Source organism: Pithys albifrons, chromosome 3, assembly GCF_047495875.1.
Source record: "Pithys albifrons albifrons isolate INPA30051 chromosome 3, PitAlb_v1, whole genome shotgun sequence".
NCBI lineage: Eukaryota > Metazoa > Chordata > Aves > Passeriformes > Thamnophilidae > Pithys > Pithys albifrons.
Genome location: NC_092460.1, coordinates 16778010 through 16800442, shown reverse-complemented (window position 1 = coordinate 16800442; position 22433 = coordinate 16778010). Strand labels below are relative to the sequence as shown.

The 22433-nt window shown below is 58.1% G+C and overlaps 2 protein-coding genes across 2 annotated transcripts; one reads left to right on the top strand and one right to left on the bottom strand.

Moving 5' to 3' along the window:
• The first annotated feature begins 871 nt into the window (after positions 1 to 871).
• On the top strand, positions 872 to 16077 carry GNAI2 (G protein subunit alpha i2). Its single transcript, XM_071550715.1, has 9 exons — positions 872 to 1061; positions 9455 to 9497; positions 9658 to 9799; positions 10147 to 10307; positions 12715 to 12843; positions 13981 to 14110; positions 14340 to 14493; positions 14884 to 15090; positions 15207 to 16077. The coding sequence occupies exons 1-8, from the start codon at positions 944 to 946 to the stop codon at positions 15072 to 15074; spliced, it is 1068 nt and encodes a 355-aa protein (XP_071406816.1). The 5' UTR covers positions 872 to 943; the 3' UTR covers positions 15075 to 15090; positions 15207 to 16077.
• On the bottom strand, positions 15363 to 20318 carry GNAT1 (G protein subunit alpha transducin 1). The gene is made up of 8 exons (XM_071550716.1): positions 20044 to 20318; positions 18696 to 18738; positions 18384 to 18525; positions 18155 to 18312; positions 17944 to 18072; positions 17732 to 17861; positions 17492 to 17645; positions 15363 to 17260 (listed from the first exon to the last, which is right to left on the bottom strand). Exons 1-8 carry the CDS (start codon positions 20147 to 20149, stop codon positions 17070 to 17072), a joined length of 1053 nt encoding a protein of 350 aa, XP_071406817.1. The 5' UTR covers positions 20150 to 20318; the 3' UTR covers positions 15363 to 17069.
• Between the last annotated feature and the right edge of the window lie 2115 nt (positions 20319 to 22433).

The following is a 22433-nucleotide window of genomic DNA, read 5'->3' as shown; positions in this document are numbered from 1 at the left end:
GTCCCCACCGTGCTTGGTGGGTGCCAGTGAGGGTGTATGGAGGGGCTGGGGGGTCCAGTGCTGCTGTAGAACTGGCATGAAGCAAGGGCAGCTGTCTGGGCACGGGCCAGTCCTGTGGGGCAACTTGCACAGCCCGACCCCCACCTCAGCTGCTGTGGGGGTCTCTAGTACCCAAGACAGCAGCTATGGCAGCTTGAGGATGGGGCAAGCATCTGGGGCACCCCCTGTTCTGGGAGAGAGCTGCAGATGCCCCATCCCACCCAGTCCCTTCCTGCCTCATCCCTTGTCACAAGCACCCTCACCTCTGGTACTCACCAAGGAAACCCTTCTCCATCAGCGTGGCATGTGGGTCCCTGAGGGTTGAGCCCCAGGGGCAATACTGGAAGAAGGGGATCCCCAGTGTCTGAGCCATCACCCTATGACACCGCAGAAGGTGGCCCTGAGACACAGCATCACCAGCACTGCTGGTCTCAGGGCTGCACCCACTGCTCTGACCCAGAATACAGCACCCAGGGTCCATCTCCCCACGCCATGTCTGTCCTGTGGCACACCAGGGCAGGTGCCCACCTGTTTGTGGATACAGTGTCCCCTCCGGTCCTGTCCCTTCACACACCGTGCCCCACTCATCCCTGTCCCTTCAGCACTGTGTCTCCCCCACTCCTGTCCCTTATCACACCGCGTCCTGTCCCTTCACACACCGTGTCCCTCCCGCCCCTGTTCCCCTGTGCCCCCCACGCCATTTCCCGGCGCTGCCGCGTGAGGGCACACGCGCCAGGGCGAAAGAGGCCCCGCCCCTATGGCCCCGCCCCCGCAGCGCCCCGCCCCATTGGCTCCGCCTCTCTGGCCACGCCCCCCGGCGGCGCGCAGGGGCGGGGCTTGTCGGGGCGGGCCGGGGCGGTAGAGCCGCGGGCGCGAAGGAGCCGCCGCCGCCGCCGCCGCCGCCATGGGCTGCACCGTGAGCGCCGAGGACAAGGCGGCCGCCGAGCGCTCCCGCATGATCGACAAGAACCTGCGGGAGGACGGCGAGAAGGCGGCGCGGGAGGTGAAGCTGCTGCTGCTCGGTAAGACGCTCCCCCCCGGGACCCGCCCCCGCGACCCCCACCCTTGGCTTTCCCGCCCGGCCCGGCCCTGCCGGAACCGAGCGGTCCCGTTGCCTCCGCCCCGCGCTGCCCTGGAGCGACCCTGGGTACCAGCGCCGGGGGTGCCCGCCCCGCCCCGCCCCGGGGATCCCCCCTGAGTGGGATGCCGGCCCCAGCTCAGGCTGCGGGATCCCCCTCCAGTGCGTCGTCGGCTCCGTCTCGGGCCCCGGGGATCCCCCCGGGAGCGGGGAGCCTGCCCCGCCCCAGGCTTCCGGGTTCTCGCCCCGGAGTGGGGTGCAGACCCCGCAGCAGGCCCTGCCGATCCCCCCTAGGAGTGGGGTGTTGACCCTATCCCAGGTCCCAGCGATATTCCCCGGGAGTGGGGTACTGTACCCACAGGAGACCCTGAGGATCCCCTCTGCGGTGGGATGCTCTCTCCACCCCTCTGTGAGCAGGATGCCAGCCTCACTTCACACTTTCGGGATCCCCCCAGGAGTGGGGTGCCGGCCCTACAGCAAGCCTTGGGGTATCCCTTGGGAGCGGGTGCCACCCCACCCTGGTCTTTGGGGTTTCCCCCAGAAGTGGCTGCCACCTCACTGTAGTACCGTCCCCACAGCCCAGTGGGTGTCCAGCCTGGGCACATCCCTTTGGGACACAGGCAGGGGCATCCCCATCCTCCTGTTGGATGAACCTCCCCCAGCGAAGGCCCTGCAAGCCCAGGCACCCTGTCCTGCCTGCCCAGGACCCCCAGCTGTGATAGGGAGTTCCTCCATGGGCTCCTCTCACCTTGTCCTCAGGTTGTCTGTGGTGATGGAGGTGATGGGGCTGACAGGCAGCTACTGCCCCGAGCCTCCTCCACTGGGGCACTGGGACAGGCCTGAGCCCCTCCATCACCCTCCCCTTTCCGTGGGTAGCGGGGGGGTTCAGGCCACTGCCCATGGTGGGAAGGGCCCCCCAAAACCCAGGGGCTCTCTGCCCCATGGACACTCAGTTTGGGTACTGATAACGGGCCGCTTGCATTCTTCAAAGTGGCCCAGCGATGCTCCCGTGGGCGTTCCCAGCCCTGCCCTGTGCCTGCGGGCAAGACAGCCGCTTCGTTATTTTAATTTATTATTTCTTCTAATGACTCCCGGTTGGGCTCTTTATTCCCTTTACGAAATTCCCAGAGAGAGACTCGCTCCAGGTGTGAGGTGGGAGCCTGTGGGCCTCTCACTGCACTGTGGGAAGGCAGGACGGGCAGAGGGATCCCTGGCAGAAAATGTCTCTTGGGCTCATCGCCGTCGGCAGAGGAAGCTGCCGGCAGCAGGAAGTCACGCCGAAATCCGGCAGCCCTTTATTTGCTCAACCCCTGCCTGCCTTGAGAAATACGTAATTTACTCCTTGAAACGCTCCTTTATCAGAATGTGTTGCTTTTTTGCATTTTGCTTAATTCTGATTTTGTTCTTGCCTTGGCGTGAGCCGTGCTGGCGGCAAGACCCGCCCTGAGGGTTTTGGGCAGGGGTCTGTGCCGTTGGGGGTCTCGCTGGTTGGGCATGCTCACTGCCCCGCTTCTTTCTGGGGAGGAGAGAGTGCGGGGAGTGTAATCCCGTGGGTTTTGCGGGATGGTGGGGAAACACATGGTCCCTCTCTGCCGTGAGCTGTGCCCATGCTGGCCCTGCTGCTGGCTTGGCTCTTCTCGGACCTCTGCCTAGTGGGAAGTAACAGGTATGTAGCTGGCTGGGGGTGTTTGGCACCTCCGGCTCTGGGAGGCTCCTGGAACTGTCCAGGATGGGCAGCATCATGGTGGTGCTATGAGCTCTTGGTGCCCAGGTTGGGGGGCCCCATTGTGCTGGTGCTGAGCATTACTGAGGGGTGGCAGGGGGCTCACCAGACAGCAGGGCTCATTGTGTGGGCCATCTGACTGACATCCTTTTCCTGGGTCTTGCTCTGTCCCAAAGTGGAGGCAGGAGGAGGAAGAGGATGTCCGCACTCCCTTCTGCTGGGGCTGGCATTTACAAGCAGCCTTTCTGATCTCAGCTGGTTTCTAAAGCCAAAAATAGTGCAAATGGCTCTTTCTGTACATTTTCTGAAATTTTTTTTCCTTCCCCTTGCAGCTGTTCAGGTGTCAATAGCACTATAGCCTTGGGTCATCACTCCCTGTTTCTGAGCCAACCCACAGCTGGAAAATCCTCCCAAGCTATCAGAGAGGTGGGGCTAGCACTTCCCCTCTCGAGGGCTGTTGCTTGTGACATCCTCCCTCTTCAAGAACCTCTTGGAGTAGGACCACAGTGCCAGGGGCTGCTCCCATTGGCATGACGCTCAGTGTTCCTGTGGCTTATTTTTTTTTCCCTGTGGTCAGGGGAAGCTTTGAGGAGACCCATGGCCTCAAAGTCAGCTTTTTGGTGAGCGCCACAGCTCCTGGTTGTGCTCAACAAGGCAGAGCTCCATGGCCCTCCCTGGGGGCTGTAGCCCTCCTGCCTCCTTCAGGAAAAGGGAGAAAAACAGCTTCACCCTTTGTGCCGCATCAACCTGTGGCATGAAGAGGAGGTGCCTCTTCCAAGCACGGTGTGTTTTTTTGCTGGCAACTTGTACTGTCCTGCAGCTGAGGCTTGGAGCTGGGACACCACTGCCAGGCAGGATGCAGTGTGAGCGGAGGGTGATGGTCTCGGTGTGTGGCAGGGGCATTGCAAGTGTAGGACCATGGAGGGCTTGGGGCTGACTGGTGCAGCTGCCTTGGCTCAGTGCTGTGTTCCATGTGTGGCCTCGAGCCTGCTTCTGCCTTTCCTCTGCTGTGGCAGTGAGCTGGAGAAGGCTGGATGCACTGTCAGTGTGTCAGGAACAGGCAGGACCCCCACTATGGCAGGCATGGGCACAGCACCATTCCTGCCTTGGTTCTGTCAATGTCTGCAGGTTTTCCTCTGCTGTTTGTTGGCTCTGGCAAACAGGTTATCTGCTGGAAAGTTTGAAGGTCCAGTGTTCAATGGGAAGAAGAATCAGACAAAGTGATCCTCCCCAGATGAAGCAATTCCCCACAAACAAAGCAATGTCCCGCTCCCTGCCACTGGAAATGAAGTCTCCACAGGCTTTGGTGCTAGAATATGCCAGGAGCTCCCACCAACACCTGAAAGCACCTGGAGCATCCACCCTGTGCAGCCACATTTCCAGCACCTTCCAGTGCCACTGTCAGCTTTTGGGCATCACCAGGACTTGAACCCCTAGAGCCACTGGCTGTTTCTGCTGGGCAACGGTTGAGGTTGTGTTCTGGCCATCCCACCTCCCTGCCTGTAGGAACTGGGGTGCTCTAGGGGGATGCAGGACTGGTGGCAGACAACTGATCACCATGTTCAAACTCCCTTATTCCTTATCTTTGGAGCATTAGGAAAGGAGAAGGATTTCTCACCTGCATTAGGGATGGGGAGGGTGGTGGTGCGTTGGTCATGTTGATCCCCAGGGATTTGCAGTCCTGTAGGTGCAGATGCCAGGATGAGGACGCTGCCCTCACACCTGCCTGGCATGTGGCACCAAGATATATCATGCAGGAGCTGCCTGTTCCAGATCCTGCCTGGGACATATGGTGGCTGAGGGAAGGGCAGCCAGGGCAGGGCTCGGAAGCAGATTTGGGTTTTGTTTTTTGGGGTTTTTGTTGATGGGTTTTTTGAGGCTTGCATAAAAATAGAGGAAGGGAGGGACCAGCTGTGACTTTCAGAGGCTGTGTGGCTCCGGCACTGCCTTGGGTTCCGTGTGAGCTGCCTGATTTGTTGTACCTCATCCTGTCTTGAGGAATTTTTGCTGTCCTCCCTCCTGGCCCAGTCCTCGGTGATTGGCAGTGTTTCCTTCACTGGGAACACTGGGAGCCCCAGAGATGTTTGTAGCCACGGACCTGGAGGTATCACAGTGAATAGGGAAGAACTCAGTGGTGTTAGATCCAGAGAGACCCCACATCCAACTCCCTGGAGGTGGTGTACAGGCTCAGGAGGAGTTGGGATGGGATGGGAGGAAGGACCCTGGCACCCAAGCCTTGGGTCACTCCCATGCCCCCAGTGGTGAAGTCACAGGGGCAGGCAGCTGCTCTCTGCTCCCAGATGAGCACTTAGGCTTTGCCCAGGGGAAGCAGCAGGCTTGTATGTGTACATTTTACATATATTTTCACATATATATTAGAAATACATTTTCTATTTTAAAAAATATATGTATATATTACATTCTCTGTATATATAGATATACATGTTCCTCATGTGTGGAGCAGAATATACATTGATTTATATATATCGAAAAGCATATCTATCTATCTGTCTATTGCTTTGCCTGTATACACGTAGCTTTATGGAAGACGGTCTCCCATGGTGTGAGCCCACCCAGGGCTGTGGCTGCCAGTTAGTGCTGGGATCATGGTGTCCCCAAGCACTGTTGCGTAGTCAGGGCTGGCCTGGCCTTTCCGCAGCCACTGGGTTTCCTGCTCCCGGCCAGAGCGCGGGTTTCCTGCCCGGAGACTAGTTGAATCACTGGCGTTGGGGGAGCTGAGTAATTCTCCACCTTGTTGGTGGAAACTCAGGCAAGGGGATTCGAGTGCCAGCAGCATCCCGGCTGTGCCAGTGGGTGAGCTCCCATCCTGTCAGGGCAGGATGGAGGGGATGATGGTACATGGTGGCAGCAGAGCGGGAGAGAGACTGCTCCGGTCATGGCAGGATCAGAAACAGAGCAGCAAAGTTCTGGGATTCCTGGAAAAAATCCGGCACAAGGATAGTTTTGTCCAGCTTGTGAACACCGGCAGGCCTTGTTGGCACCAGGGGTGCATTTTCCATGCTCCCCATGAGAAACCATACCAGCCCACCTTTTCCCTGTGTGCTCCAAACATCCTTCCCACTGTCAATGTATTTCCATTTTATTTACTTTTGTTGGGTTTTTTTTCTGGATCTCCATCAGCTGCCTTGGACAGGGGGGTCTGCACCCTCCAATTTTTTGAGGTCCTGCCTGAGGACGTGGCATCCCACCGGCTATTGATGCATGGGCTCCTTCTGGGAAGCAGCCAGCCCTGTGCTGGAATGGGACAGCCCTTGGGAAAAACGCCCTATGTCACTGTGGGGTTTTAAAAAAAATGTGATTATTTTTACAGCAATTTTCCATCTATTTTGGGTAGGAAGGAAAATGTTGAGAGGAATCTCTTTTTATTAGTAGTTTTTGAGTCTTTAGGGTAACTCTGCTTTTAAGACGCCCCTTAGACAGTCCTGTTGGATGGTGGGCACCCCACAGGTGGCAAGAAGGGTGGGCTCCACAGCCATCCCTCTGTTCAGCATCCATCTGTCCTGCAGGGAAAGGGACTGGCAGGTTTGTCAGGAACTAAAACCCATCAGTAAATCCATGCTCAAATAATAGCTGCTGTTTGCCAGGCTGGGAAAACTTGCCAGTACAGTGTCTGGGAATGGGGCTCTGGCTGCTGGGGAGGGGGATTGCTCTGGACCCACTGGTAGATTGAATTCCAGCTTTTCCCCTATAATAAAGAGAATTTTCCAGCTGTGCATCACTTCCATCCATGCCTGGATATTTGAAGGCATAGAACAGGATGGTGCTGTGCAGAAAAATGGAAAATCTGCTCTTGCTGATGCGAGATGATGTGGATCCTGAAACCTGTGACCAGTTCCTAAAATATAGGGATTACATATGTGCTGCCCAGAACTATGTGCATATATTACATTAAATATCTACTGCGCAGAAAGCGTCGTAAATCGTGGGCTGCAAAATATATATGTTGGCTCAGTAATTTCCTTGCCAGTCACTTAGCAGGGTGTTCTGGAGCTGGGCAGCTGCTTGCTTATTTTAAAGTTTTGAAGATTATTTTTAACAAAAGAAGGAGGAAATGAGCTTGAGAGAGAGCTCTCCTCCTGTTTTTGCCAGGCACTGCCCTGGGAACAAGCAGTGCCTGCTCCTGGCAGAGAGGCAGGGCTGGAGGAAGCACAGATGTGGGGTCAGCCCATGGTGCGGGGGGTGTGTCTCTCTGTCCCCCCTGACGCTGCCATGGGGGTCTGGAGGAGGCAAAGCCCCCTCTGACAGTGCCTTGTCCTGCCTGGGCAGAGCTGGAGGGTGGAAGCCGGTGGTTGGCATCCGTCCCAGGAATTGTTTTGGGGCTGAATGGACGGCAGCTGGGGTTTTCCGGGGATTGGAAACCCTTCCCCTCTGCCACACTCAACCGGGGGGGCAGGGAGGGTCCCCCACACGGGGAGGAAGGGTATTAATTCAGAGCCAAATTCCTGCCTGATGCAAGTGCATGGGTTCCTGTGCTGGGTGAGCTCCTGGTAGCAGGCAGAATTACTGACTTGGAATAGGGGGCAACAGCATGCCCACTTTTCTCACAGAGCAGGGGAGGAGCTGAAAGATATGGGGGAAGTTTGCAAGGAAATAGTCAGCTGTGGTGGCTGTCACCCTGTGACTGTCACCCTGCCAGGAGCAGGCAGGAGGTCTCAGGGGGGGTTTGTTCCCTCCTGGCAGGGAGCAAATGTCAGACAGGGTAAGGCAGAGCAGGAGAATGGAAACAGCTGTCTGGCACCTCACCCCAGGGATGCTGATAAGTAGAGTCCTCGCTTGCCACATGCCTTAGTTTCCCTGTCAGGGAAGGGCAGGGTGAGGGTGACAGGCTCTGGCTGCTGAAGCCAGCAGTACAGGGTGGTGTTGTCAGAAACCAGAGGTATTTAATGGAAAAAATTAAGGCCTATGCCGAGTCCTTCCCCCTTGCTCCCAGCTCTGGGCAGGAGTTGCCAGCACTGACCACGAGTGCTGGCTGGACTGTGCTGGGTGCCGCGTCAGCATCCCAAGGGCACCAGGGAAGGATCAGTCGGTAGTGCCAGAGAGCCCCTGCTGTGCTGAATGGTGATCTATGAGCTGAGTAGAGCCTCTCCCTCAACATATACAGCACAGGAACCATGGAGTGAGGTGCTCGAGGCCATGACTGGAGGGTCTGTATAGTCTCAATGTGGCCCCAGCATCAGAGTGCCCTGAGCAGTGCTGTGGTGATGTCCCTGGGGTATGTGCCCATCACCAAGGTGGCATTTAAGCTGGGGACATGCGCAGAAGGAGTTTGTTCCCTGCCACCATGTTTCAGCTGGCATGATGGGCCCCATTCTTCTCAGTTAATTTTAGCATAATCTCCTTTTTTTTCTAAATTTTTTAACCTCTTCTGTAGTCTCTCTGCCCCCTCTGTGGCTGTGCTGGTGTGGCCCTGCTTGGGGGCCCCCTAAGGGCAGCTCCATGGCTGAGGGCAGTGTTGGGGGGACCACCTGAGGAGGGCTATGAGAGGACACAGGAATGGACTTGGCTTGGGGCGATCTCCTGAGACCTGCACCCAGATGCAAGGAACATGCTGGTCCCCAGCCAAAGAGGCCTCATCCTGCTGAGGATCCCGGGGCAAGACGAGCCAGGCATTCATCCATCTCGTGGCACTCCCTGTCCAGAGTGGGGACAAGGGACATGCACCGCGCCTTTCAGCTTCCCCTTTCAGCTTCCCCTTTCTTGCAGCCAGGGTGACTTTGCTCCTTCCCTGCTTGCAGCCTGGGGAGGGAGGGCTGGGCCAAGCTGCGCATCGCCTGCATAGGGCTGACGTCCCTAAGGGGGACAGGGTGGTGGAGGGGGAACCTTAGACACCCTGGCTGTCCTTCTGAACTTCTGGAACCCTGCGTTTGGATGCTGAAAAACAAAATTACCCCAAAAGTCATCATCTTTCCCTGCTGGCAGCTGCCTCTGCAGCAGGCTGGGGCACAGGACCTGGCAGGCTGGGTAGTGTGTGCTATTTAATAACCAACTCAGGGGCAGCTGGTCTCGCTGGGATCACTCGAGCTGGCTGGTAGACATGGCAGCTTCTTCCAGAATTCCCTGGCTGTACCTGGTGACATGAGCATCCCTGGCCACTGCCAGCTCCAGTTGTGGGCATGCAGCGAGGCTGGTGGTCCATCGTCCCCCAGCACAATGGGGATATGAGATGTGGGATGTGGTGGCTAAGCTCAGGTTGTGCCTGGAGCTGGGATGGCATGTGATGGCCAAGGCTTGGCCACCCCATCACAGGGAGTCCCCGGGCTCAGACAAAGCCAGGGTATCCAATCGGCTGCAGCATGCCAGGATCATGGGGTGATTGTTAGTGTGTTTATGCCATTTTCCTGGCCTAGAGCAGGTGTCATTCTTCCCCTAGGGAACTACTGTAAGATTCCCCCCAGGATCCCCTTTTCCTCCCTCTTTCCAAGTCCTGACATTCCCAGTGCCCATCCAAACATCTGCTCTCACCTGTGCTTGGAGCTTTTCTCCAAGGCTGAGGCACCTGCCATGTTCCCTTCCTGGGCTGGAGAGGTGTCCCAGTTGGGTGGGGGTCCTTGGCTTTGAGCAGGACCTCATCCTCCCTTCTCATTTCTCCACAGGTGCTGGTGAGTCTGGGAAGAGCACCATTGTCAAACAGATGAAGTGAGTGGTTCCTGCACGGTTGCTGTGGCTGACAGCACTTAGACCTTGGCTGTGGGTTCCAAAAACGGTGGTGGTTGGGGGAGGCTCCCCTTTGGTGTTGCTTCAGAGCATAGGTGCCTTGCCAAGGGCTGACTTTGTCTGTGTCTCTCCCCTGCCCCAGGATCATACATGAGGATGGTTACTCAGAGGAGGAGTGCCGGCAGTACAAAGCTGTGGTCTACAGCAACACCATCCAGTCCATCATGGCCATCATCAAGGCAATGGGGAACCTGCAGATTGACTTTGGAGACTCCTCTAGAGCGGTGGGTGCCCTCTGGCTCTCACCACACTTGGCATGGATGGGCGTTCTTGAGGGCTAATGCAGATGCACCCAAAGCTGGCCCTGCCCAAGCCTTGCTGTGCCCTGGATGTCTGTGACCCCCTGTCTCTGGCACTGAGACCCAAAGCATAACCTTGGGTGGCTGCACTGGCCCCTGATGGGTGTGGGGGTGGGGGTCCTGCTACTTCCTTTGGGTCTCATCCCCATCCACCACTGGAGCTTCCAGTCTGCTGTCCGTGTAAGATCCTTTGGGCTCCAGTCAGGTCCTTTGGGGTGGAGTGAACTTTGCTAACCCTGTCCCAGTGCTCAAGCTCTGTTCTTTCCCTGCAGGATGATGCTCGGCAGCTGTTTGCGCTCTCCTGCACCGCTGAGGAGCAGGGCATCATGCCGGAGGACCTGGCCAATGTCATCCGGAGGCTGTGGGCTGACAACGGGGTCCAGGCCTGTTTCAACCGCTCCCGAGAGTACCAGCTGAATGACTCCGCTGCCTAGTGAGTATCCCTGCTCCTTTGCCTCAGCTTGGCTGCTCTGAGCCCTGTGGGTCGCAGCACTTTTATCATGCAACAGAAAATCCCTCTGAGGGCTCCTGTTCTTCATTGCCAGGCTTGGGGCTGATGCTGCCACTTCCCACGCAATGCTGGTGCTGAGCCAGAGCAGAACTGGGAAGGCAGATGTTTCAAAAGTTGTTTCCTCCTCTAGTGGGGTGCTGTGTCCCTCGGGAGGGGGGGCACCGGGGCATTTCCCTCCTTCCACTGCTCTGTGCCCAGTGCCCTTCCCAGGGGTTGCTCCTCATTGGCTCCTCCCACATGAGCACAACTGGGGTCCTGCCCGTCCTCATCGCCTTTCGTGGGCCAGGAAGGCAATTAAAAACCCCAAGGAAAGCACTGGGGACAGTTAGATCTGAAGAGGATGAGTAGAAGGCTTTTCTTTATCTTTTTAACTATTTTCATATGGAAAGACTTGGCATTACACTGGCACATTACCCAGAAAACTGGCATTTAGATAGATAAATTGATGCATCTGGTTGAGTCTATCTTTGAAGAGATTAATAAATAAGTTAATTTGCCTATTGTGCCATTGTTGGATAGGGTGACACAGCTGAGTCTCCATTTACCTTGCACAGTGCCGTTGTGCTAAAGCAGTGGGGGAGTTCATGGTGTGCCTGGAACACACTGCCAAGCCTGGCCCCACCAGGGGTTGAGCACTCTTGGGACTCGCTGCTATCCCAGGCCTATCTGACCCCCACTTGTCCTCTCCTGCGTGACACTGTTGGGTCCCTCTTCTGCACTGAGATCATCGTGGGGAAGAGGGTGCAGGAAAGCTCCTGGCAAGCCCCAGCCCTGGAGAAGCTCCTGCCGGCGCTTTCCCTCAGCACCGGTGGCTTTCACTTCCTCTGACTGGCACACGCCTCCCCTCCCTGACTCCTGTCTGCTCAAACCCATCACTGAGGCATTTCCCCAGCAGTTGGGTGCAGGTTTGGGGGCAGGGAACACCCAGCAGGTGCCTGGCAGATCATACACACACTTGGAGCAGGTGTTTCTGCACAGTGTCTGCGAATTGCATATAGATCACTGTCAGTGCCGTTATGGAGCATGACGGGGGTTGGACAAACATTAATTAGTGCTCTCAGCCTGTTGCTCCAGGCTCTTTTCAGCCCTGTGGAAATACCAGTGCATTGCTTGATGCCCTGTCCATCTCATGGGCACGATGTTTTGCCCACTGTGCTGCTGGCACAGGGCAGCCTGAGGATGAGGTGCCCTGTGCCATGCCTGGCACACAGCACACCTGTGCCCCAGCCCTCTGCAGCAGCTACGGTCTCCTCCACAGCATCTTAGGATTCCAGGAGCATGGGGTGCCAGGATGGCGCTCACCAGCACCCCGGGGCTTGGCGCAAGGTCCGAGAGCAGCTGGCGCTGCGCAGGGCTCTGCTGCGGTGTTTCCTGTTTTTTTGTCAGCCGGAGGCAGTCTGTGTTTCCGGCTGTTTTTGAGCTGCTCCAGAGCGGCGACGTGCCGGCCCCCCACCCTCATACACCCGGCAGGGTCCGGGGGCAGCTCCGGCTCCGGCCTTGCCCCTGCATGGGCTTCCCAGGAGCTGGCGAGCAGCCGTGCAGCCTCCGGACTCAAGCATCCCTATGGCCTTACGGGCTGTAATCTGGTTTTCACCAGATTACAGTGCTGCAAATGCCTTAATTAAGACAAGCCTAATTTGCTTAAAGGAGCCCGTTTGCAGTAACCCAATTAAAGCAATGTGAGCTGGAGAAATCAAAGCCCGCCTTGATCCCCCGCCCTCGGCAGCTCTCGTTGGTCACGGTGGGCGCTGCACCTCCGGGACGCTGCCGGGAGCCTGCGGGCATCAGGGCAGGCGGTGCCGCCCCAGGGGGCTCGGGATGGCCGCAGTCCCCCGCCGTGCTGCTCCCTGTCTCTCCGGCCGCCCGCCTCGCGCTTCCTCCCAGGACGCCGTCCCTTTGTGTTTTTGACTATAAATGGCACGGCGCCATCGATTGTTTCCGCCGGCGCTGCGGCTGGTTGCCATAGCGCTGAATATTTTCCTCTTGCCATTTCCACCCTGTGCAAACGGCCGGGGGGACGGGGTGAGCCCTCCTGCCCTGGCTGCATCCTCTGCCTGGCTCCCAGCACACTGCCCCCCAATCCTCGGTCCTGTGTGTCCTCTGCTACCCCTGGTGTCCTGCCCTTCCTGTGTTTGGCGGGGACACGGGGTGAACCCAGGGTGCGGATGGGACCCCCACTGTGCTGCCCAGCTCAGCAGTGCCCACCCTGAATGGACGATGCTGGGAGATGGCCGGGGGATGCCTGAAACGGTGTGGCAATGTCCCGTGGCATTTAGGGGGGGTTGTGCCCCACGGTCCAGCTCCCACAGCGTGTTCTCTTCCTCCCCAGCTACCTGAATGACCTGGAGAGGATAGCCCGTGCCGACTACATCCCCACCCAGCAGGATGTGCTGCGCACCAGGGTGAAGACCACCGGCATTGTAGAGACCCACTTCACCTTCAAGGACCTGCACTTCAAGTATGTCCAACCCTTTCCTTTTTGCCTTTTCCAAGGCAGAAACCCCCCCCCTTCCTCCCCATGCCGGGATGGGTCCTGGTTGCACCCTGCGTGGACTCAGTTCCCCTGCCTCGGATTTGCTCATGGCAAGAACTTCAGCCTCAGAGACAGCGGAAACCGCTGAAATAGCTGGAACAGCCTCAAAAACGCGTCGTAGGGCCCAGCCCAGGGGCGGATCCAAACTCTAGCGGGGAGGGGAAGGGGAAAGGCATCCACCCTTCGGGTGCTGTGACGCTGCTTCCGTTGTGGGAAGGGCACTGGGAGGAGCTGGGGTCTTGGGGTCAGGCGCTGGCAGTGCCGCCTGCAGGCACCCCGCCGTTGCTTTCCACTGAAAACCCACGGGAAATAGTCAGGGTTCCAGTTTCTGAGGCACAAAGCTGTAACTGCGCACATCCCAGGGGATTTAGTCCCATGGCAACAGAGCTGATGTCAGAAGAAGGATCTGCTGGGGTCCTCTCTGAATGCGGGAGGCTCTCAGGGACCCCTGTGCCACCCTGGTTGCGCATTGCCAGGGCAGTGCTTTGGAGGTGGCAGTGGTGGCATTCTGGGGTGGGCAGTGCACTGTGTCCCAGGGGGGAAGCCTTCCCACCAGCCACAGTGAATGTGGCCATGGCGCTGCTGCTGGGTTCTTCTCTGTGGAGGCAGGGCATCCTCTGCTGCCCATGGCAGGAGAGGCACATGTTGCACCAGGATCATCCTTGAGCCCTTGTGCTGCTGCAGTCCTGCTGAGCTCTCAGCCATTTGGCTCCCCTTGGTCCAAGGTCTCTGGCAAAGCCCCACAGTGCCCACTCTGGACCCAGTGTTTGGGAAGCATCAGACTGACACATTCTGGGAAAGGTGGCCTGATCCTGCCCCAGCTCATGTCAGGGATCTGCCCCAGTTTGGAAAAGAGCCTAAACGCTGCCTCGTCTCTGAGACAGGCAGCAGATGCCAGGACAGATCCTCAGCACTGGCAAAATCCCTGGGGCAGAGGCACCATGCTTTGCCCATGCCAGTGCTGCTCCTGTTCCAGTCAGCTGGGAACACTGAGGCAGCGTGTGGGGTGAGGGCAGTGGGGCTGGGAGCTGCCACCCATCCCCATGCCACCTCTTGCCACAGGATGTTTGATGTGGGTGGCCAGCGCTCGGAGCGGAAGAAGTGGATCCACTGCTTTGAGGGGGTGACTGCCATAATTTTCTGCGTAGCCCTGAGTGCTTACGACCTGGTGCTGGCTGAAGATGAGGAGATGGTGAGTCATGGGGATAGAACCAGCCCCATGAGCTGTTCTCTCCTTTGGGGGCTGGGGGAAGCAACACCTCCTCTGTTGGCCACCAATGTGGTCCAAGCCTTGCAGAGGCCCATTGGCATCTCCTGCCTGGGTGGGCAGGCAGGAGCATACCAGTGACAGATTGGGGAGCAGTGACGTGGGTGTGGCTTGGGGTTCCCTGTCCAGCTCATGCTGCCCTCTCCCCTGCCAGAACCGGATGCACGAGAGCATGAAGCTGTTCGACAGCATCTGCAATAACAAGTGGTTCACAGACACATCCATCATCCTCTTCCTCAATAAGAAGGACCTCTTTGAGGAGAAGATTGTGCACAGCTCCCTCACCATCTGCTTCCCCGAGTACACAGGTACCACTGGGACCTGCAGTGCCCCGCTGTCCTCCTAGCAGAGGCACTGGACAGTGCCTTGCCCAGGCCAGGTAGCAGGAGGCACTGGGGATGGAGATAGTGGCTCTCCTGTGCCCAAGGAGTGGTGTGCTGGGGCAGCAAGTGGGATGTCGTGGTGTTTGGGGCACCCCAGGGGATGGAGGAAGATGTGGGAGGACACAAAACAAGGGACAGAAGCCATGGGGGGTTAGTTGAGGCTCACTCTGCCTCTGGAGCATCAGTTTGGCATCGGAGTGGTGGCTGTGACAGCATGGGGAGCCAAGCCGAGCCCAAAGCCCTTTGGTGCCAATGGCAGGGGGTGCCAGTGCCTGTGGGCGACCATGGGGCAGCCCAGTGTCTCCTCCTCCCCAGGGGCCAACAAGTATGATGAGGCAGCCAGCTACATCCAGAGCAAGTTTGAGGACCTGAACAAGCGAAAGGACACCAAGGAGATCTACACCCACTTCACCTGCGCCACCGACACAAAGAACGTGCAGTTCGTCTTTGATGCCGTGACCGACGTCATCATCAAAAACAACCTGAAGGACTGTGGTCTCTTCTAAGGGTGGCACTGCCCAGGTGGGTGATGATCCCAGTGGTGGCCCCCCAAAATGGGGTGGTCGCAAAGCATCCTCTGGGGATGAGTGGGGCAGTGCCCCCAGACCCTCCCTTGCTCAACCTCTGCTCTCTTGTAGGACCCCTGAAGGAAGGACTACGCCATTCCACACTCCTGCTTCTCTTTGGATTCATTCTTCCGCCCCCATCCCATAAAGAGACTTTTTGGGTGCTAGCACAGTGGTAGGGCCCATGTCCCTCCTGCCGCCTGTGCTTGCCCCCCACCATTGTTCTCCTCCTTCTCCTCGCCGGTGTTGCCCTTTCCAGGGAAGACAAGGTTTTAATCTTGGTTTGTACCCCCTGAACCGCTCCAGCCCCCACTTCATTCACTCCGAGCCCTGGCGCTCTTCTCACTGTTTACATTGCAAGTGTTACTGGCATGGGGGGCACATGGTCCCCTTGGGGATGCCCACCCAGCCACAAACATGACCGATGACATTCCTTTTAGTAAACCAGAAAAGAAAGAATCAAAAAAAAGGAAAAAAAATAAAGCAAACCCGAAACCATGCAAAAAAAACCCCACACCACACCAGTTGGGACCAGGTTGCTTTTTAAAGAAACCTTTTTACCAAACTATTTAAAAGCATCAAGTGCTATGTGGTGGCGGCATCCTCCATGGCCAGCCCACCCCCCAACCGTGTGCCTTGGGGGGGAGGGTCTGCACCCCAGCCCGCCTCGCTGCCCCCCCGTCCCGATGGGCAGGAGGGCGGGCAGGGGGTGCTGCCCACTGCCTCTATCCCCCCCCTCTTTCTAAGCCTAGTTTTTAGGTCTAGCTGTTGCGTTGGGCGAGGAGAGCCTGCTGTACAGAGCGGCCCCCGCTGTCCCCCCCCAGCCCAGGGGGGACCCTTCAGCCGGTGCCTGCGGCCTCGCTTTTCCCACAGGATGTTTTACCGAATTGTTCACACGGTTTGAAGTAATAAAATGTAGAAAGGAAAAAAAAACTGAAGAAAACATGTACTGAAACCGCCTTTGTGATATGGGGGTGGGAAGGGGGACTTCACCTCTATGGGTGGGTTGAGAGGTGCCCTGGGGTGTGAGAGGGACACGAGGTGTGCTGGCATCCCCCTAGGATCAGCAGAAGGCCGTGGGTATGGGAGGTGAAAGTAGTAGTGGGACCCTCGGGGGTGAGCTGGGATGGGGATGGACACATGACCAGCCCTAGCTCTGCAGCAAGGGGATGGTGGCACCTAGGGGACCCCAATATCACACAGTCCTTGGGGACACGAAGTGCCCTGGGGCACCCTGTGACCTGTAGCCCACAGGGAGATGTAGCACCCCTTGCACCCAGCAGTCTGCAGGGACCCTCAGCTCTGGGGAGCACCCATGGGTACCCCATACCCAAGGGACCCCCAGCTCCAATGGGTTCCTGGTGACTCCCCAACACCCCCCAGCTTTAGCCAACAGCACCCATAGGACCTACCCCCAGCAACTCCTAGATCCAAAGGATGCCCCAGCACCCAAGGGACCACCTAACACCTCCCAGGTCCAAAGGGGTACCAGGGATTCCCAGCACCACGGGGCACCCAAAGACCCCAGTCTCTCCAGTGCCAAGGGTCACCTGGAGACCCACAGCATCCCTCAACACCAAAGGGAACCCAGGGACCCAGGGGCCCTCAGCACACAAGGGACTCCCAGTACTCCCAGCTCCAAGGAGTACCCAGGGATCCACAGCACCCGGGGTCACCAAGAGACCCCCAGCACTTGGAATCCCCAGGGACCCCCTGTGGCGCTGGCTGCCCCACAGTGCTGGCTAGTGGGAAGACTGGGGGGGAGGGGGTGTAAGGTTGTGCCCCCACCCAAGGGGTGGCTCTGGGGCCAAGCATGCCACATCCTGGGGGTTGGGAGCAAGCAGAGATGGTTGTGGGAGTGGGGTGGAGGTGGCAGTGGGGCTGGACCCCAGGGGAGGGGAAGACTGGACTGGGGAGGGGTCGCTGGGCTGGGGCTCAGAAAAGCCCGCAGTCCTTGAGATTCTCCTTGATGATGATGTCAGTGACGGCATCGAAGACGAACTTGACATTCTCAGTATCAGTGGCGCAAGTCATGTGGGAGTAGATCTCCTTCACATCCCGTCGCATGTTCAGTTCCAGGAACTGCAGCTTGATGTAGTTGCCCGCGTCATCGTAGGTGTTGGGACCTGGTGGTGTGGCAGTGATTGGGGTCCCACTCCTGGGCTGGTGTCACCCCCCAGGTGCTGGTCCAGTATCACCCAATGCAGGTGGGCAAACCTTGCATGGTCCATCAGCAAGGCTTGTGCTGTGTCTCTTATGTGAGCTGCTGAGGACATCTGGTGGGTGACCTGCTGTGGAGTGGTGGCATCCAACCCTCCACCAGCACCCCCTCCACCACAAGCCGCTGCCACACTCACCGTCATAGTCGGGGAAGCAGATGCTGAGATGAGCCTTCTTGATCTTCTCCAGAAAGACATCCTTCTTGTTGAGGAAGAGAACGATGGAGGTGGTGGCGAAGTAGCGGTGGTTGCAGATGCTGTTGAAGAGGTGCAGGCTCTCGTGCATGCGGTTCTGCATAGGGACACAGCCCCGTGGTGACCCCCCATGTCATGATGGAGACACAGCAGAGAGGGTGTGAGGTCGCAAGCCTTCCTCACCACTTCGTCATCCTCCACCAGGACCATGTCATAGGCGCTGAGGGCCGCAATGAAGATGATGCAGGTCACCCCCTCAAAGCAGTGTATCCACTTCTTCCTCTCTGAGCGCTGTCCACCCACATCGAACATCCTGGGCAGGACAAGGAAGAGTCAGCAACCCCCACCCTCTGCCCACCCCTGGCACCAGCCCTCACTGGAAGCCTGGCCCCCACCTGAAGTTGAGGTCTTTGAAGGAGAACTGGGTCTCAATGATGCCCGTTGTCTTGACCCGGGAACGCAGCACATCCTGCTCTGTGGGGACGTAGCCAGGGGTCACCAGGCGCTCCAGGTCTGACAGGTAGCTGGTTGGGCACGTGTTGGGCATGAGACATGGGTTGGCACCCCTTGACCCCTCCCCTTGCTCACACCACCCACCCCACATACTAGCCCGCAGAGTCGTTGAGCTGGTACTCAGAGGCACGGTCAAAGCAGGCTTGGATGCCTGAGTCCTTCCAGAGCCGCCCAATGATTTCTGACATCTCCTTGGGCATGGTGCCCTCCTCAATGGTGTCTGAGAGGTGCAGCAGCTTGCGGGCATCATCCTTCAAGGAAGAGGGGTTCAGTGGGGCTGAGGGGCTGGGGGGACCCTCTGCCAACATGAGATGCTCCTCACCTGGCGAGCTGTGTCCCCATACTGGATGCTGAGGGTGGTCATGGCCCGCACGATGGCTAGCATGGACTGGAGTGTGTTGCTGTAGATGATGGCGATGAACTCCAGGCATTCCTCCAGTGAGTAACCATCCTGGTGTATGATCCTGGCCAGAGAGAGGGGCATGGGGCTGAGCTGGGTGTATCAGGACTGAGCCACACACTAAGGGGTGGGTGCACTCCATGGCTGTAGCATGGGGCGGAGCCAGCCATGGTGGGACAGGGGCACCCCATGGCTGTATTGTGGGATAGGCACATGGTATGGTGTGGCACTTACTTCATCTGCTTGACAATGGTGCTCTTTCCTGACTCTCCTGCTCCTGAAGGGACAAAACATGGGTCATGGTGATGCAAGCACCCCCAGCTGTGCCTTGTGCTGTCCCATTGGGACCCCTGGTGCCTCCCACTGCTGGGGACACTGTTGACTGTGCCAGGTTCATGGCTCAGGGTGTGCAGAGGGATTACAGCCTGGTGCCAGTGGCATTAAGGTTGGGCTGAGCTGCTGTGGCTAATGGGATCTGCAGCAGCTCAGCTGGGACTGCACTTGGGGACCCAAGAGAGGGGTTGGGGACATGGTGGCATTGCAATCCCACCACCCACTCAATGCCCTGAATCTGCTGGCAGTGCAGGGGCACATGTCCTGGGCCAGGCTGTGAGTGCAGCCATATCACACATGGACCCACCACATAAAAGGCATTCCAGTCCTCAGGCACCACTGGGAGGGACTGGGAAGGACCCAGACTACGAGAGGGCTGCATGGGGATCTCTAGGAGGATTGAAGGGCTGATGGAGTGGGGTGCAGTTAAGTTGTGTTGATGAAGGCTCTGAGGTGGGTTGGTTGGAGTTGGGGGCCTGGGATTGCAAAAGTGCTGGGGTGACCGGTTTGGTTTAGGGATGTTGAGGGAGAGAGGAAAACACTGGGTGGGATTTTGGGGTTGGCTGGTTCGGTTTAGGGATGTGGAGGTAGAGAAATGGGGGGACCATTGGGTTGGACTGGTTGAGTTTGGGGGTGCTGAGGGTGAGGGAAATGGGAGATTGTTGAACAGGGCTGGTTGGGTTTAAGGGTGCTGGGGGTTGAGGGAAACGTGGAGTGGGCTGTTAGGGTGGGCTGGCTGGGTTTAGGGGTGCTTAGGAGCCAAGGCTGTTGTGTGGACCGTTTGACTGGTTGGGTTTAGCAGAGTCAGGGAAACTTAGGTTATTGGGGAGGGGTTGGTTGGTTTTAGGGATGCCTGGGAGTGGGAAGCTGTTGGGGGCACTCTTGGGGTGTGCTGGTTTGGTTTAGGGGTGCTGGAGGCATTAGGAAAACATTGAAGGCTGTTGAGATGGGGAGGTTGGGTTTAGGGCTGCCTGGAAATGGGTGCGCTGTTGGGGTGGGCTGGTTGTTTACAGGGGTGCTGGGGGAATAAGAGGAATGTTGTGTGAGCTATGAGGGTGGGCTGCATGGCTTTAGGGGGTCCACCTCCGGGCCAGGGGAACATTGGGTGGGCTGGTTGGGTTTGGGGGGCTGTGGGGTGTGCTGGTAGGGTTGAGGGGTGCTGGTGAGTGTCAGAGAAAGGTTGAGTGGGCTGTTAGGGTGGGATGCACAAAGGATAGGTATATCCCCCAGGGTGTCATCTCCCCCTTACCCAGCAGCAGAAGCTTGACAGTCCTGGCATCCTTCTCAGCGTCTTCCTTGAGCTTCTTTTCCAGCTCTCGGGAATGCTTCTCCTCGGCACTGGCCCCAGCACCCATCCTCGGCCCTGCAGCCCTGCGGCTCACCACCCGCTCCTTGGAGGTCAGCACCAGGATGGGCAACGAGCTCCAGCCTGCTGCTTCCAGCGCTCGCTCCCTGTGCGGGCCGCTGCCACCGCTACCACCACCCACCCGATATGGGACAAGGACGGGGCCAAGGTCCCAGGGGGCCACCCGCCTGGGGGCTGCGCTCAGCACCCGGGGCTTAAGCCAGCCCCCCCCGATAAACCTCCTTCAATCTGCAGCAGGCTGAGCTCAGCAATCCCGCAGCTCCCGGTGTCAGCGCTTCTGTTGGGGGGGCCGTGCACCAACCAGCCCCCTGCTTTGTCCCTGTTCTGGGTCTGGGGTGGTGATCCTGACACTCTGGAGGATGTGGGACCCCTACCCAGCTCCAGTTCTGCTGTGGACCCCAGGTGTTTGAAGTTGGGGGAACGGGAGGGTGTGTCTGTTGGAGTCTGGTCACAGTGAGTAGAAATTTCCCCATTGTCCCTATCTCACCTGGTCATACCCCCTGCTCTGGACCAGTACCCACAGCCCCGCCCCAGTAAGCAATCCCAGTGTCCCTGGGTCTCTGCATCCACTCTGTCCAGGGTCACTCTCCACAGGGATTGAATGACAGCCCCAGTCACCCCACCCTGTGTTCCCAGGGCCCTTCCAGGACCTTCACTAACTAATGTCTCCATGACACCCCATGCACCGGGTGCACTCCTTAGTGTCCCCAGGCACACACCAGTACACTCCCAGTGCCCCCAGGTCAACTCAGTATCACCTCCACAGTGCCCCTAGGCCCTCCAGCACAAATGTCCTCAGGAATGGCCACGTACCCTTCCAGGTCCTCTCCAGTAACACTCTCCAGTAACTCAAGAGGAAATCCAATTGTCCCCAGGAAATTCCAGTTCTCTGTGTGGTGATCACCTCCAAAAAAGTCCTGCCCAACGACCAGGGGCACCCCACAGTGAGCTCCCCGCAATGTCCTTGGACCCTTCCGTGTCCCTTCCCCGGTTCCTACTTCCTGTGTCCCCGGTGCCCCCCATTGCCATCGTGGCCACCAAGCAAGACCGAGTGTCCCCAGAAACACCCCAGTAACTTCCCAGTGTCCCCCCATCTCCAGTGACCCTACGTCCTCCCAGTACTTCCACAGTGACCTCATGACACCCCTAGCGCTCCCTTGTCTTGGTCTCCTGCAGTGCCGCGCTCGGCCGCCAGAGGGCGGCAGCGCCCAACGCAGCCCCCAGTATAGCTCAGCAACCCCAGTTCAGCCCTGCACCACCTCCAGTACAGCCCAGCAACCCCAGTTCAGCCCTGAACCACCTCCAGTACAGCCCAGCAACCCCAGTTCAGCCCTGAACCACCTCCAATACAGCCCAGCAAGCCCAGTACAGACCAGAGCTCCCAGTAAGGTCCTACATCCATCCAGTACAGCCCAGCGCTCTCAGTACAGATATACACCCCATCCAGTACAGGCCATCACGCCCAGTACAGCCCAGCACTCTCACCCAGTACAGCCCTGAACCCATTCCCCAATACAGCCCAGTGCTCCCAGTACAGCCACAGTGTTCCCCCATCCAGTACAGCCCTGCACCATCCCCTATTATGGTCCTGCACGACTCCCAGCACAGCCCAGAGCCCTGTACAGCCCTGAACCACCCCAGTACAGCCCTGCACCTCCAGTACAGCCCAGGGATCCCAGTACAGCTCTGCCTCTGCAGCACTCGCACCAGTGCCTCCCGAGATTGCCCAGAGGAGTCCAGTACTGCCTTCATTGCCATAAAACTGAAGTGCCCCAGTATGGCCCAGTATCACACATTACAGCCTTCAGTGACCCCAAATGTCTATATTATTCCTCTGTATAGCCCAGGACCTTCCAGCACCAACCCCAGCGGCTCCTGGGACAGCTCAGAGCAGCCTGATACCGCCACCATTGTTCCTGCATACCGATCAAAGTGCTCCCAGTACAGTCCAGTATCGCCCACCCCCACCTGCTGCAAGGTCTCCCTCCTGCCCCATGCACCCAGGACCACCAAGTACCAGCTCCTAAGGCTCCAGTACTTTCCCCAGTGCCCCAGTACTGACTGAGTGCTCCCAGTGCCTTCAGTAAAACCCAGTATCGGTGCCAGCCAACAGTTCAGTTCAGTGTACCCCAACACCCATATGTACCACCCAGTACTGCCATCTCCCTGTGCCCCCAGTCCAGCCCCAGCAGGGTTGAGGGGCAGGGCTCAGGGGATTACATGGCAGGGGCCAGGCCTGTCCCTGACAGAGCACACGCAGGCACCCACGCGTG